The 17,469-nt window shown below is 44.4% G+C and overlaps 1 protein-coding gene across 13 annotated transcripts in view; it reads right to left on the minus strand.

The window, feature by feature from the left end:
* The window catches only part of dab1a (DAB adaptor protein 1a), a 239,200-nt gene that overhangs the window by 9,488 nt on the left and 212,243 nt on the right, over window positions 1-17,469 (minus strand). For 4 of the 13 annotated variants that reach the window (XM_034583815.1, XM_034583814.1, XM_034583813.1 and 1 more), the window contains 8 exons: window positions 16,713-16,811; window positions 11,824-11,955; window positions 9,065-9,184; window positions 8,104-8,142; window positions 7,570-7,632; window positions 6,129-6,182; window positions 1,959-2,094; window positions 96-160 (listed from right to left, as the gene is read on the minus strand). In XM_034583815.1, the coding sequence (XP_034439706.1) occupies window positions 96-160; window positions 1,959-2,094; window positions 6,129-6,182; window positions 7,570-7,632; window positions 8,104-8,142; window positions 9,065-9,184; window positions 11,824-11,955; window positions 16,713-16,811 (708 nt within the window). The remainder of the gene's footprint in view (window positions 1-95; window positions 161-1,958; window positions 2,095-6,128; window positions 6,183-7,569; window positions 7,633-8,103; window positions 8,143-9,064; window positions 9,185-11,823; window positions 11,956-16,712; window positions 16,812-17,469) is intronic. The other 9 variants (XM_034583816.1, XM_034583819.1, XM_034583817.1 and 6 more) reach the window with 9 other exon arrangements.

Here is a 17,469-nt window from a genome sequence, read left to right on the forward strand (position 1 = left end):
TAAGGGAAAAACAACAGAGGCAGCTCAGTGGAAATGCTTTTGGGCTTTTCTAAGATGTAAATCACAAACTGCGTGCGTGTATGACAGCTGCTCACCGACGGAGAGGTGATGTCAGGAGGTGTGGACATGTCTCCGAAAATCTCTAACTGGTTGATATTCTGAGAATCAGAGAAAAGCACACAATAGCAGTCAGGTACAAGAACAATGCTGTGAGAGTATATACATCATCTGAAGCAGTTCCCAGTCCAGTGCAACATGCATCACACACTGCATGCAACACGCAAAGGCTCGTAAAGTTTGTGGCACCTACCTGAGCACTGTGGCAGCAACACAGAGGAGGTTACAGAGGGGGTGGGGAGAGATGGAATAATGAGATGGAATGATTGACAATGATGACATACCTACCAAGAGTTATCACAGCCTTTGTCATCTGCTCCAGATAAAGGTGCTTTCCAGCAGCTCATCTAAATACCCCCCCCCCCCCCCGCATCATTACTGTACAGCTGTCTTCTTCTGGACAAGTCATTAATGTTTCCCTCTTGTAGAAGATGTCTGCTGTGCCTCAGAGGGAATAGCTATCAAAGACGGCAGCCATTCTATTTGATCTGAATTTGTTCTGTATCGTTCTTTGCCCCTTTTTACACAGTCTCCCCGTGATCCTCCTCTTAGTATCACTCCCTTTTTGCACATTAATAATATCTTTAGGCCAGTGGCAAGAGAAGGGAACTATTTTTAGTCGATAAAGGAATTTAAGCCTTGAATACATGGTCCGAGATTTGCATAAATCATAGATGCGGATAATTTCTTTAGAGATAATGAATGTTCTTAGAATATCTTCCCTCTTGTTCGCTCACGTAGGTCACACATAGACCACAAAATACTTTCTGCATATATCAGAAAATGGATCAGTGAGCATGGTGTTTCACCGTCATGGATCTGGATGGGTATGCTAGGCTAAGAGAGGAGGGGGAGAAGAGGGGAAGGAGGCTGTGATGTGGACTGTTGTTGCTGCAGAGTCTAGCATAGAAGATAACATCAACTCAACAAGACGATAAGCTTGATACTAAAAGATACGCAAAACGGTGCATCCACAGGGACTGATAACAGGAAGTACATGGGAGTGAATTCACGAAACACATTTTAACAAACACTCCTCTTAACCTAAAACACAGTAAATTCCCTCTAGTTGTTACTGAATGTGACTGAAGATTCAATACCGCAGAGGCGTTGCTAATGTTCTTCAAACAGAAATCACCGGCACAGGAAAAAATGCCACCGGAGCGCGTGTTCGAGCAGCACAGGAAGCTGGACGATTATAGACTTTCTGTCCACTTTCTGTTCACTTGACTCAATATTCTTTACGTGTGTGGTAACGGGGTGAGGGGGTCAGGTTGCTGTGATTACCAGAGTGTTATGAATGCTTTATTAATGTGCCGTGTGCGTGGAAGGCCTCGGCGAGCGGGTCTGCAGGTGAGATGACCACCACTGTCTGCTCCCCACCCACCGCCACACTTCTCTGACAGCCGCTCTGACCTTTGTGTCTGACTTTAAAGGACCTACGCTCTGAGCTAGTGGACTGTTTTTTTCTCTCTCGATTGTACAACTTCACACACGCACAGGCAGGTGTGGACACGCAGGTGCACCCGTACATACAGTGCCAGACTCAACTCCTCGCTCAACCTGGTTACCATGGCAACAGCAAGGTTGCATGTTTTATTCATAAATGCTGTGGGTCAAGATTCGGGGTGACTTACAACTAGAGAAGAACAAAAAAAAGTGGTGCAGTGACAGAGCAGGACGTGAGACAGGGGATCATCTGAGGATAAACCAGTTTATTCGGGCTGATGGGTAACGTTGACGACAATATGTTCCTCCTTAAAAAACACTAAAAACAGGAAAACAAAGATAGAAGAGTGCTCTGCTGTATGTTGGTATATGGCTCCTTACCTGAGTCAATATCCCCAGGTCTAAGTCTATCAGATCTGCCACTGCCTGCTGCTGCTGCTGCTGCTCAGTTTGTTCTTGTTGGAGGGGCTGATCATGGACATGATGGTGCTGATGATGGTGGTGGTGGGGGGTGTTTTGATGTCCGTTCTGCAATCGCAACCCCAGTGTTAGATGGCAGGTGGGATGAGAATGCGCTCACACACACACACACAATCAGGTTAGTCAGTTTGCACACACTCAAGAGGAAGAATGAGGCAGCAGAAGGGAGTGAGATGACGTGAGGCTAATTGAAGAGGTCTGCAGGTGATCTTAGTCAGGACACACACACACACTCATACACAGACACACACAGACACACACACACACACACTCCGACACAGAGCAAGGTTCTTGTCTCCAGACTAAGAGACCAAGTGAAGATTTAAATAGGTTTAAAGCTCATCCCTACCTTTAGCGTAAACTACAGCACTGAGCTGGGGTTTAAACCTCCTTTGTGTTTCTGTAAAGCCTGTTCCCCTTGTGTCAGGAAGCACAGTGTAAGACAAACGGAGAGGCAGATACAGAAAGCAGAGCTGCATTATCCAACCCAGTGTTGGAGTGAAGGTAAGGAATATGTGACATTATAGGAACAAACTGCTGTTCTCCATCCTCTGTCCTCACAAGCTGGATCCTGATCCTTTCAACACTAAATAATGACATGATAGGTTTTATTATTAGGGCCCGAGCACCGACGGTGGGAGGCCCTATTGAAATTGTAAGGATTATTCTTATTATTCTCTGCCAAATTAATTGGCTTTTTGAGGGCTTTAATTACCAATGAATTTAACTTACTAACAAGTGATGTCTTTTCGTACGCCTTTGTGCCATTAAATTATTTCAATTGAATATGCTGGCATTTTTTTCACCCATTCCTGACACGTGTGCATAAATCCTCATGAACTGTATGAGAAAAGAAAACTTCTTTCAGCTACAGCAGAATGATGATGGTTCGTGCCAGAGCTTTCTCCTGTGGTGTCACTAGAAACATAATGTGCAAGTTGCTCTGGCAAAGCAAGAGCGTTTGGTACACTACATTATTGCTGAGTACATTCTTTTCTTTGGATGAAAGCATGACGTATGGCCGTCATTAGGTGAAAGTGAAGAACAATAACAGCTTGCCCAATACTAATCAGTTCTGGATATACTGGCCATTTTTCTACCAGATGATTTGATCTTCTTCTGGAAATATGAACTCATAACGGTTTATTTCAATCTGGATATTATTTCTGGAGTATTTAAATCTATCTGACAGTTGGATTGAAACACACGGCACCTACACCTGCTCACTGCCCCACTCTGCTGCAGCCCATTCCTCTTGTTTCCTTCCTTCACTCTCCCTCTCCGTCCACCCCTTTCTCTCTTGCCCTGCCAATTATCCCTGCGTGCCCATTAAATGCTCTCGCCATCTCTTCGGGCCGACCCTTCATCTTTATCAGTGCTGCCGCCACCTATCAATTAGCCATCTCCAGGGAAACGGTAAGTACCTGTGCACATGTGTTCTGCATACAATTAACGCAGCCCCTTTAATTAACGCCACCCTGCTGACCTCCTGCCGTGTGACTGCTCACGCGGGCACACGCCAAAAACACAGCCCACCTGTCACATGCAAACACACACACACACAAACTCGCAGCTCAGAACAAAACACAACACTGTGTGACATGTCAGTCAATCTCTTGCATTCTCTCACCCACTCAGACATGAACAACCACACACACACACACACACACTCTTAGAAGGCTGTTTTTACACAACCATTATTTAAACTAGAAGCTTGGCCAATTTATATACATTTAGACATCACATCATATCATATCTAAACCAGTGTTTGAGCAGAGTTGATGTGTTTGTCTGGCTGCTACTAATATGCTGACCTTTACATGAGTAAAGGAAGCGAGGGAGTCCGTTGATTCAACACAATCTCTCAGTTTTTAAAGAGTCAAGAAGTCAGTAGATTGAAATTGTGTGTGAGGAGAAGAAATTGCTGCCAGGAGGTCACATTTCTGCCAGTGGTATCATTTCATCTGAGGTGTAATGTGTGTGTGTGTGGTATGTATGTGTGTGTGTGTGTGTGTGTGTGTGTGGGTGTGTGTGTGCTTGCAGCAGTGATCTCATCTGAGCTACTGTCCACTGTCAATCCCTCTGCTGACAGGGCAATGAACCTCTCCTGCCAATGCAATAAACAGTAAATCCAACCTAAATAACAATTGTCAGAAAAGGGATGCAGCTTGTGGTCACAGTCACAGCAGGGGCAACTGCAGCCTCCACACTGTGTTGGCAGAAAAGGAAGAATGAGGAAACATCAGATTGCAAAGTGTTCTCAGATTATTTTAAGGTAGTGAAATCAAATGCAAGCCCTGCAGTCACTTCAAATATACAGTAATATCAGACTTTAGATTTGTGAAATGGATCATATTAATCCTAGTCATTATGTAGATCCATGTCTCATTTATCATTAAGATAAAATAATAGATATTATTGGAGTTTATTTAAAAGTGTACTGCCAGCAACAGTAACACTGTGCTGTAGTTGTTTCCACTAAATGGAAGATATTACAGTTATCATAAATTCCCCCGTTTCTCCTTGAGGCTCATGTGAACATCAGGAGGCTACTTAAATTTACAATTTACTGTGGATGCAGTATTTTGACATTTGAGCTGGTGTGACGTGATTCAGCCCATAGAGAGCAGCACAGCAGCAGCTTTCTGTCCTCTGTGAGTCTGGATTTATCTTGAAAGTACATTAAATTATCTTCGAATTACAACACAGGCTGTCTAACACACAAAAATAATCGTCACTGTCTCTTATCCATTTATATTTCTCTGATCCAGGGTTATATTTACTCCCTCTGGCTGAGTGACTGGGAAGCTGAAAAGACTTGAATCCGCTGTATTTAAACCAGAATGGATGACTGGTCCAATTGGTTGCACAACAAGAGAGAAATATTGGATTTGTTCACGTTCAGACACCGGCCAACACAAAAGCAATTCAAATAGCAGCATGTGTTGTGGGCTGGGTGAGGAGAGAACAGAAAATACTATGGTGCCTGTAAGCTTCTTACCAAAGATGGGGATAATATACAGCCAGGAAACTGTGACACTGATTCTCAGTCTACCAAAATTTATAGAGCAGGATTCTGACTACCAGTGGAGACAAGGGGGAGTCTGGTTTTAGCAGAACACACACAGAGGTAGTGGGCTCTGGTTGGACCGAGGGAAGAGCCACAGAGCAGCAATATGAGGTGAAGTGTTGACACAGAAACACGGGACGGCAGCCTGGTTATTGTGAGTGTGAAGATTTTAGCAGATTAAATCAGGCAGCAATATAAATAGCATCTTTATAGGCGGATAAAGAGCAGCTGAGTTATAGTGCAGCCTGACAGTGGTCAAGGTCATCTTTCATTATAACCACTGGCAGTGCAAGCCAATAACAGGAGCTTAAGGATACACACACACACACAACCCTACACAACTACACACACGCACAAGGACCAAACACACATAGAGTTCCCCTGCAAAGACTCACATATATGCATGAACGGGGTGAAAACCTGTTAAACATCCGGAGGTATAAATTCAAAAACATGAGGCCATGCACATTTATAGTCAGTCGTATAACTTACATCCATTAAAAGGAAGATATGAGAGTGAAAAAATGTGTCTTAACGCAGTCTGGGATAATGTCATGCAGGTTTTTACTGGATTCAACATGGGCAAACCACAGCCTGGCATGCTTCACTGCGTAAACAGACATGACACACACACAAGTCCAAACACACAAATACAGTATCCCAGTTAACTATATGCAAGGAGCAGGCACCACGGAGCATGAGGAGAAGGGCACCAGCCACCACAGCTACAGCACAAGCAGAGGAGTAGCACAGCACACTGCACAAAGAGCACTGGGTCCCAGCAAACCTCTCAGGGAAACATTACAAACACACTGGATCACTGTGTGGGAGATACGTTAACAGGAAGTGGAATCGCTGCAAAATTAGGGCTTCTCGCAGCTCTCAAGAGGAGAGAGGGCACCGAAAAGAAGAATGCTTTAAACTCGAGTGGGGCAGCTGAGAGGTTTATCTGAGAGGGGGAGGCAGGCTGAGGAGGACGTCGGGACACACGGGCAAACACACGGTCACTCACTGGGTGTCGCTTTGGGACGTCATAGACCCCTTCCTTCTGCTGACTGGTGGGAACCTAAACAATCGTCCAATAAAGTCAGGGCAGCCGAGAAAAGCCTGTTACCTCTGGATTAATCAAGCAGTGAAACGCACGACACTGTGACAGACTGGATGCAGCTCTGGAACAGGGCTCTTCAGGAATCAAATCCATCATGAGCAGAGTGTGAGTGAATGTGCGTGTGTGTGTGTGCAGGAATAATCTGAATTAAAATCTGTAAAGTAAAGACTCATCTACAAGACAGATCAGTAAACTACCGGCCTGCACCTTCCTTGCTTTCTGCCTAATAAAGAATGGATAAGGCTGCTTATCACACCCACAGACATGTAATAACTCAGATTGTCACACACATGGAGACATGTAATATCTATGTCACGCAGCCAGATAGATTTTGACAGTGTTTGCAATGAGAAGAAGCAGCGAGAAGCGATAGCAGGACGCTGATAAATATGAAATCGTGGGATTCCTATGGTTTTGTTTCTCCTTAAGTGACACAATGTGTGAGATAAAGTTTTATTCTCTCCTAGATGGATTGCCCTAATCAGAGTGTGTGGTAAATGAAAAAACGGCACCGGTGAAGAATGTGGGTATCTGTCGAGCACAGTCTGTCCCATTCTTCCTCCTCCTCTCCTCTCCGTGCCTTGTTTACTTCTTTCACATGTTTATTTCTAGAGGCTTCCATCTTTATTCATACGTTAGCTCCTCAGTGGCTGGGGGCTGGCTGAGACTCACGTTTCTTACGTCTGATATGTGTGTGTGTGTGGTAGGGGGGGGTGTTTGTATGTGTATGTGTGTGTGTGGGTGTGTGCCTCTCTCTGTTTGTGTATGTTTGTGCACGCGCCAGCACTCTTTTTCTATTTTCAATCCATTTTATTTAAAGATCAAACGCGAGGCTGGTGATTAATCTTTCTTTCCCCCCGCTTTCTTTCATCTCCTCGGGAAAGAAAAGAGGGAGGGGAGGCGAGAAAAAGAGGAGGGGTCCGCCTTCCAAACAGGACGGGAATAACCTCCACATCCCCTCCACATGCACCGCACCCTCCCCCTCTTCATCCCTCAGAGGTCTATACCCACGTCTCTGAGGAGTGCACCCAGAGAAAGCCTCTTCTCTCTGGGGCAAATAGCTTTAGCTTCCCTCCAGAGAGTGTTGGCTGGTTAGCTCAAATTCTGTCTGTCTTTAATTTCTTGTACTTATTTTCTACATGTGAAAACTGAAGCTATTATATTTAAGAGCAGGCCACAGTATGTTTGTCCCATTAAGGACGGATGTATCTGGTATCTATTGATCAGCAGGTGAAAGATTTAATCTGCTCAGAGGAGCTCCTGTCAGTAGCCGCAGTTCAACGCTGACTACAAGATGAGGACGACACAACTCGGACACAAGCAGACAAGACAAGCCTGTGAATACCTGATAAATGCCCTCTTCCGATTGGTCACGGATGGGCTCGTGTCCCGCCTCAAACACAATGTACTACAACGTCAGCAGCAGAGGGATGAGAGGAAAACGAGAAGCAGGAGAGAAATTGGAAGATAAAGAAATTAAGAGAAAAGTGTCGTAAAAAGGTCATTCATCAGACAGCAGTGTGAAGAAGTTCTCATTAACAAGCAGCTGAAGACTAGATCCTGGTGACACATGGAGGAAAATTTAAGCAGCAAAAACTTCCAACAGTGGCTGAGAAAAGTAACACATCTTTCAGCTGATCATGCACCCCTACTGGCAGACATGCACACAGACGCACGGCTACAGTCCCATCCCATAATCCCAGTGACTCCATATACACATCTGTGGACGTCTGAACCTCCAAACTGCATCACGTTGTGCTGTCACCACACTGTAACCACACAGGGGCTGTCTCCCCACAGTGCACACAGAGAGGAGCAAGCTGACGGACAAGAAATGAAGCAAGTTGACAGAAGCAATGTGATTGGTCAGAAAAGTTACCTGGTACACCGGGTCCTCCAGATCCTCCTCCAGTATCGTCTGCAGGTGAGCGGCGGCAGAAAAGAGGGGAGAGAGAGAGATCACACAGGGGGGAGATGAGAGGAGCAGAGGGGAGAAGACACAGGAGAGGGAAGAGGCGGGGAGTTAGGCTGGCGGAGTAGAAAGTGTAGGCGGTAAGCACAGACGAGACGGAGCAGCTTCCTGGCATTCACATAATCATTTGAGCAATCATCAGAGAAAGGGACACAGCAAGAGAGATAAAGAGACATTCAACAGCAGCTGTGCAGAAGTCAGAACAGAGGGAGGTGAAATGAGCACAATGGGCAGATAAGGCCGCTGACGACACCTTTACGTGGGTGCTCCTCATTCAGGTAGATCTCTTCTTTCTCAACCCATTTAGACCAGTTACATATGCTTGTATGTACCTTTGAGACTGAGTACGTTTTGCATGCTTCTCCAGACCTGTGCGTCTCAACCACAATGTCATTTTCAAGACATGTGACAAATGAAATAAATCGTGATTAGCTGAAATATTTGCGGAAAAGGCAAGATGCATTGTGGGAGATGTAGTTTGTTTGGTTATTAGCGTATAGCCATAACAAAAAAGTAGCGTTTCAGACAATGGCTGACGATCTAAAGGGGAGCGATACCCAAGCAGATTACACTTTGATTGTCCAAAACAACAATGAAAATAACACTGATGAAGATTCAGACCCAAAAATGTTACTGCTAACCAAGGCTCAGTTAGTAAGAGGTGTGTTTGAGGTGGAGGAAGAAGATGATGTCATGAAGATCATGTCTCCATCTGTTTCAGAGGCTGAGAAATAAAAGTTTTTGCAAATGTTAAGGTTTAATGGGTTAAGTCCAACTTGACTCGTCTCTTGGATGACGTTAATCACACTTAGGGCAGATTGTTAAGGTAAGTGGACAGAAATACAGTAAGAAAGAGATATAAGTGTACCTGGTAGACGGCCTGTTCACACTGCTTGTCTTTCTGGGCCTTCTTCTCCATCTCTTCTCTCTGCTTTATCTCATAGATGAGCTGGAACAAGTCCCGCAGGTCCAGAATCACAGGCTCAGCCTAGGACCACAAGGCTACATTATCCACCCACACAGACACTATACACACTCATTAATCAGAACTCATGTACTGAAACCAAGCCTTGTTATTCCAGTTACGTGGCTAATAAAGATGACAGAACCTGCCGTGCCTCATGACAAAAAAACCCATCATGTCCTCATTCACTCTCCACTCACACATCTGCACAATCACTGCCAACTCTGCTCCTCCTCTCGGCCTGGATCAGACAGTGACAAGAGCAGATACAAGCTTCTTGTCGTCAGGGGAGCAAACGTGCCGACAACAAACCCAACTCACAACTTATAACTACTGTCACATCACAACAGCAGAGAGTCCTATAGTACAACGGTGTTTCAGACCTAATCAATTATTGACTGGAGTGACGTGAAGTGCACCTTGAGTTCACAGAATGAACGCTGCCTTGAATAAAATCTTTGTATTTTAGTGTTGTCTTCCTGCTCATAAGAGGCACTCTGGGGTAAACGGGGGCTCCTGCTGAGCCAACAGTAAAACAGTCGCTCTGTCAGTCTGAGATCCTCTGTGCATTTGACACTATATACTAATCTCTGTCTGTTCTCGGCATCTCTCTTCTTTTCTGCTGCTGCTCAATCAGAACTTCTAGGTATGATGAGACGAGGAAAGCTGAGACAGGCAGTGGATGTTAGAGCTGTAAACGAAGACAACTTTAAAGATGATCTAGAGGAGGAGCGGGCAGCTCATAGGACCTCTGAGATGAGATACCCTCAGTTTAGCACTCTTGAATTAGATGACTGATCCAAAGCCTAAGGCTTTAGCGAAGAGTAATTTTATAATAAGTGGTAGTGATAAAGAATTTGACTGTGGACAGACACACTGTTCTATTTAAATCTACACTGATCAGAATTTCTTTACCCAGATTTAATTCTAGTGTTGGTTATTGGTGGGTTACAGGATGTTCCTGAATGCATTTCTTGGTATATTGAATTTTCCTCAACTCGGCTCCTCTTCAGTCAAAATCAGTTAGTGATTTTCTACAACCTCAAGAGAAAGTGCTTTATTGTACTGTACAAGCAGAGAAGAGATATCTGATATCTTCTCCTCCTTAATTTGGAGTTGTTGAACCCTGGAGCCAAATAGCGAATTTCCAAACAAGTCTTTGCTCCTCAACTCTGAGGGTTTGACACCTTTGATTGACAGCACGGATATTTTAGATGGACTGACCAGTGACGGCTGAACCACTTTACCATAGGAGAGCAGGTCGTCCCCTAATCAGAAGGTTTGTGACAGAAAAGGCAACAAATATATGATATATATAAGTGCATTATGTATATAAATATATAAGTGCTGTGACCTAAAGTGTAAAGAGTTTTGAGCAGTCGAATAGGAAAGCAATAATTTACCTCTCCTTAATCTTTGACTTTTTTTCAAAGATATCACAATAAAAGACACAATAAGTAAAACTGTAATAACCTCTTGAAAGATATTTGACACTAAATACTCCAAGGTTGCTTTTCTAACAAAGAGACCCATTTATAATAATTATAACTGTAGCTTTTCTCAAAGGTTACAACAACGACTGTCTATGAAATCCTTCCCTGTACATAATTAGTGGACTTCCACTGCTAAATAAAACATGTCTCTCTTGTGCTGACACTTTAGAGTTTAGTGGTAAGCGAATTACTTTAAAGTTTACCCCCAAATTGGCCTTTTCGGAACAACTTTAAATCTCAGTCTTCATGACAGAACAGAGATGCTCCGTTAATTCACATCAAAGTGGTTACTTTCCAATTACAGCCGCTGCCATAAGCTCTCTGCCTCCACCCTCTCCTTGCTCCACAGCTAACACTGTGTGCTGGTGATGGCTGCACGGTTCAAATACTGAAAATGGGAGTAACATATAATTGTGACCTTTCCTCGGGCACACATCAGGTAGAAGACTGATGAGAATTTAGCCTTGTGCTACACTGTTGGGCAGCAGGGTGAGGTTGGTGAGCAACATTATTCTGTGTGTGGCTTGTTGTAGTGATGTTGAAGCCGGATTCTGCCCACAGTCCCTCAGAGTGTGTGTGTGTGTGTGTGTGTGTGTGTGTGTGTGTGTGTGTGTGTGTGTGTGTGTGTGTGTGTGTGTGTGTGTGTGTGTGTGTGTGTGTGTGTGTGTGTGTGTGCCTATCTGTCTAAGTCAAAGAGCAGCGTTTCATGGCCCTAGGAGGATGGATATGCCATTAGAGCTGGTGACACACACTCAAATCCTCATCGACTCACTATGGGAAATCAATACGGCTACAGAGTGAGCCAGCTGGATCCAGACTAAACAAGCCAGACACATAAACCTAACAAAAGCAACAACAATCATATCAGGTGCAAAAGGCGACTCAATATAATATACAGTATGTAGCTTCAGGACTGAACATGAATCTGTCCACACACACTCAGAAACACACACCAAACCTAGAGAGCTCTACAGAGTACACTGTTTGTTTGATGAACAGCGCAGAGGGGACATGAGCTGGTGTTCGAGGGTCCTTATCTAAATGTCAAGAGGTTCCTGCTGTTGAGAAAAGACCCTGATGAATCACACATTAACCTGCACACAAAGGGTACAAGGCGAAACGTGTACAAACACACCCGTTACTCAAACACGCACACACACAGACACTGACCGACTGTGCCGTCTTGATGGCCATGAAGCGGTGGTTCCCTTCCTTCCCGCAGACGTAGCCGAAGGCTCGGTGGTCCGTGATGTCCTTGGCAATGTAGGAGATCTCGTGGACCGCATGGTGGTGATGGAGGACCTGAAGGAGCACGTGACACAGTCCGTTTAATAACTCACACAGAGAAAGTCGAGAAACTAAGATTACAACTTTATTCTTGTTAAATAAGTACTTGATTTTATGGATACAATTTCAGGCCTTTTCTCACACAAGCAAATGAATTCCAAACTCGTTGAAAATTAAATAAGGATTTTAAAAGGACCTCAAATTTGATGCGCTTTATATATATTTTCTGCTTATTGAACTGTTTTCTTCTCTCTGTACCAGGTAAAGCACTCAATGAAAAAGTTGTTTGGCAAGTGCCACTTCATGAATTAATAAGATTAAAGTAGATCTCAGATACCAAACGAAGTCGGTATCAAAAAGTTAAAGGTATGAACACACTCAGATACTGATGAATTCCCCAAATTCCTGTACAAAAAAAACCTGTTGGAAGCTGAAAGATAAATCTGACACAAACTCCCTCAAGGGTACAGGCAGAAACAAACCGTCTCACACAGAGACCTTGTATCCTAGCTCCCCTGCCCTCTCTAGTTTAGCCTGGGTGGGGTGTGCCAAGCTGGCATTGCCCGTGGCAGATGGCACTGTTTTTCCTGAGGACAGAGGGGGGGGGATCAGTGACAATCACAGCTCGGCAAGCTGTCGACTTGATCACTTCATCTGTGCCCTCGCTCTCAACACACATTCACACAAACACACACAACTTAATATGCAACGGCCCTCTGTTAAGTCACACTAAATGTCTGCTTTGTTGTTACTGTGTATGCCAGCTGCATGCTGGGAGCAGAGACACACAGTCAGCATAATGACCCTGTAGCTTTTGAATGCATGCTAGGGGTTGGAGTGCTATACATCAGAGGCTAAACTCACACATCTGCTGGCTTTGAAGCTAGTCCAGAAGTAACACATGGCAGAGTATAGTGAGACCAATTTAACACAGGGGCACTGGCACGCACACACAAATGCGCAAATGCACAAACACACACTGAGAGCCCCAGCAGAGATAGATAATTATTGTATGAGTCATGTCTTCTAAATTTAATAATTAGAGTAATGATTATTATTATCACCACTGATTGACCTGAAAATGACAGCTAAGCCAGTGTGTGTGTACATGCATGTACACGCATGTACACACACACACACACACACACACACACACACACACACACACACACACACACACACACACACACACACACACACACACACACACACACACACACACACACACACACACACACACACACACACACACACACACACACACACCTCATTTGCAGAGGTTGTGGAATTATCTGTGGGTGGGTGGTGAGGTGACAAAGAGCGACTCTGATTCAAAGAGAGCAGAGAATGAGATGACTGCATAAATTCAATTGTTCTGTCTCGTCTTGGAAGCAACTCCAGCTCAGAGTATAAACAATTTACATACAAGGATAGTAGCTACAGTACCTAGTTGGTCAGGTGTGCTATGAAGCAGCCATTTTCTGCAGGGATTCCGGTATAAGTTGTGCCACGTTTTTCAAATGAAGATTGGCCTTTTAAAACATCCATACATTTGTCAGCAGGCAGGATTTAGGACCCTTCAACTGTTTGGTTTAGGTGATCACAAATAAGGTGGAATAAACTGGTGTAAAGCTTTGCTCAAGTATTCCCTTCATTTACGGGCTGTAAACACCAGTCGTTCTGAACTGTGATTTGACAAATGTTATTATTCTCATATCTCTATGTGACATTTCTGCCAACGAGACTGCAACCTAAATCTAAACGTGTTGCATCATTCTTGGTAAAGTTTGGACTGAATGGTAAGATTAAACCTCAGGAGTCTTTTCATCGCTGGAGCCGACACGTCTGTGGCAGCATCACCTATCAGATGAAGTCCAAAGCTGCTTAAATAGATGCACTCTCTGGCAAAGTGTTTGCAAAAACAGGTGGGTGTATCAAAAAGTCGATACTGACTGTGGACTCTCTCGTCTCGTCTCTCCAGCACTGTTGATATGCACTACTGGTCGGTCTCTCACACACACACACACACACACACACACACACACACACACACACACACACACACACACACACACACACACACACACACACACACACACACACACACACACACACACACACACACAGTGTCTCTGAGCAGCATGCCCTTCAGCAGTTGCTGGCTACTGAACCAAGATATTCCCCGTTACGCTGGGAGTGAGGAGGGAGAAGCAGCAGGATACCGTGTCTTTCTCCTCCCTGCGTTTCACATCTCTTTCCTGGGGGGAAGACATCATCACGACCTGCAGAGAGTGTCCGGTCTCCAGTCAGTAGGTCAGGACTGAGATTAGCAGTTAGCTCCGAGGCTTAATTAGTTCCTATGGCACTGCTGAACTTCCCATTGGACATCGTACAATCCGTGCCCTCAGGCTTGACCCTCTACTGTAAGTGGGAGGGTCTCTGTTAACCAACATCAATATATATGTGATGAGACACAAAGTGAATGTATGGAAGAGTCTGGCATCGATACCCGTTGTAGTTGCACCTGAGTCCAGCCTCTATGAAGACTTCTTTTTCAGGGGCTTTTCTAACAGATTCTCTCCATGTGTACTTGGTTGATAAAGTATTTTCTGTTGGCTGAACAAGACTAATTTAATCTTTCTGATTTGATTCTCTGAGGGAGCAGCAGGGCGGCGAGCGCAGCACTTCACTCGTGTGAGTTCTTGACCTGACGTGGTGCAGCGGCCCTGACAAGACTGACAAAAAGGGTTGAAGAGGGTGGGTGTGCACGTGTGTGTGTGTGTGTGTGTGTGTAAGCGTCCGTGCATGCGTGTAGAGAGAGAGAGAGAGAGAGAGAGAGAGAGAGAGAGAGAGAGGCTGACAGAGAGAGGGAGAGAGAGATTCTGGCCTGCCCTCTGCTAGATTAATGTCACCCGTCTTCTTCTCCTCCATCTCAAGCACCACCTCCATCCACTCTGCACGACCTTCCCTCCTCCAAGAGAGAGGCCATCCATCCATTTGTTCACCCATACATCCATCCACCCATCTGGCTGACTGATGCACAGGAGGGGAATGAGACTGTCAAGATCCCTGAACTTCAGCAGCCTGTCTCTCTCTCGCTTTCTCGCTCTCTCTCCCTCCCTCCCTCCTCCCTCCCTCGCCATTAGGAGTGGTTGAAGGACTGATAGTAAGGACAGCATATCTTTATAGTTAATATTAATGTGCAGAGACAGAGGACAAGGTCTCCCTGTAGAGAGCTTTACCTTGACATATGCTCACTGATTCTCCACCTTTACCTCTAACTCTTCGTCTCCATCCTTAGCTTTCATCCTCCTCCTGTCTTTTGACACATTTTAGTTTCTTTTCACCTTCTCTCTCCCTCTCTTATCTTTTTGTTCTGTTTCTTCTCTTCCACACCTTCTCTACTTTGCCTTTATGTATCTATCTCTATTTCTCTATTTATCCCTCTCTGTCTCCTGGTACATAGAGTTTGAGGCAGCGAGACGGAGAATGAGACAGAGAAACGAGGGTTATAAAATGAGGGATGAAGGACTGGACCTGTGAGGGATGAGTTTGGCCCCGCAAGCAATATGGCTGCCACATGGGAGGCCGACAGGTCCTGCCTAATACCCCAGACTTTTGAGTTATACTGCTGTGTAGCGGCTACACACTGACACGCATACACACACACACGCAGAGTCGCTGACAACCAGCTCCTGCTGAGGTGTAAATCTCAGGCTTTGCATGTCGGCCACTAAAACCAGGTGTAGAGCAGCGAGCTTCACATTGAATCTGGACCAGATTACATTCACAATCAGTCGACTGACAGCCAGAAGAAACAGAGGGAAACAGACAGCTTTACATGATGACACGAACAGCAGATGTTTATTCTGCATTATGCTTTTAAAACCAGGCTGTTTTCCTCCAGCTGCTAATATAAATAAAAGAAAGCTAACATGCAGAGGTAAATTTAGAAGGCTACAGTGTCAGGCCCATTCAATTTGATTTCTTTAAACGTTTCTGGGATTAAATGAGGCATTCATTGTACATTAACAGTAAAAGAAAGCCAAATTGTTGAGTGAGGTGGTCATCCATCCAGAGCACCAAGTATCCTGGGGAGTGTGGGCAGGCCGCATATCTCTTGTTCAAGGAAACAGTGACAGACATGGTCAGTTTGGGAACTGAGCCTCGATAATACCTGTCACAGAATCCTGGAGTAAGAAATTAAAAAAGAAATCACTACGCTCTACTGGTCACTTTCCCTTGAGCTGCAGGCACATTCATTCTGCAACATTCTGAGTTGTCATCATCAGCAAAATTAAGACAAACTCCAGTACAATCTTCGATTCGTCTGGTGGGATTTTGGCAATTCTGAAATCTCATCGGACAGTGGGAAAATGGCTAGCAAACGGAGAGTTACCAGGAAAAAACTGAAGAAAGAGGAATGATAGCAGTCGGAAAGCAGAGCCTGGATAGATCAATAGTTGGGCAGACAGAAAATCTGCCATGTAAAATGGAATATGTATAATCTGGAGCCTGGTATGAAACCAGAGCTGTCCCTGTTTGCAAAGAGGCAGACAATGGGATAGCCATGTTCTCTCATCTACTGAGGTCTTGTTCTCAGGGTTTCAATTAGGGCCTCCTGATTTCCCCAGGGGGCCCCTCCCTCTCATGGAGATGCCTCATTAACAGAGGAAACACACACACACACACACACTCACACACACAGGCCCGAAATGCTGCATTCAGGCACACACTCACAATCCCACACGCACGCAGGCACACACACTTACCCCTGACTTCTCATCAAAGATCTTGATCCCTCCAAAGGAAACAGTCAGAAACACCTTCTGTTTGTGATCTCCTTTGGACCGTGCTGCAGCAGCTATACCCTGAGGACAAAAAAAGACAGACAGACACACACACACGGCGCAAATAACCATGTTAGAAGCAGGACTGAAACTCATGTACTGTGTAATACGAGGATGACTCCATAAAGAACTTCCCTTTGGGCCACCTCTCGATCTAAAAGACAATTTTCCTCTTGGATTATCTTTCAGTCGTCAGTAAATGTCAATACAAATAATAATAATCTCTCAACAACATCAGCAATAAACATCACAGTGGCATCAATTTCCATCAGTCATACAGAGATAAAGCCACTGCACAAGATGGGTATTTACAAGAATGACTTGGACAAAACATAGTGAAGATTTGGAAGATATTACATTATTCAAAGACAATATCTGATAAACAAAATAACAAAACAGCATTACACTACACAACAGAATATATTTGATTACTGGTAAAGGAACAACAGAACAGTTATAGCCAGATCACTAGTTTGAAATCAACACCAGTATTTGAGAAAAACAACATTCATTAAAAGCTATTTAAGGCGGAAAAACAATTGTTTGTGTAATATATCATTATATAATATATAATGCATATCAAGCTACATTTGCTTTGATCAGTCAAATGCAAAAGCTTTTTATATCTTAGACTGTTGAAACTCATTATGGGAAATGTAGGGAATCCATAACTACAAAA

Source organism: Hippoglossus hippoglossus, chromosome 4 (genome assembly GCF_009819705.1).
Source record: "Hippoglossus hippoglossus isolate fHipHip1 chromosome 4, fHipHip1.pri, whole genome shotgun sequence".
NCBI classification, from domain to species: Eukaryota; Metazoa; Chordata; class Actinopteri; order Pleuronectiformes; family Pleuronectidae; genus Hippoglossus; species Hippoglossus hippoglossus.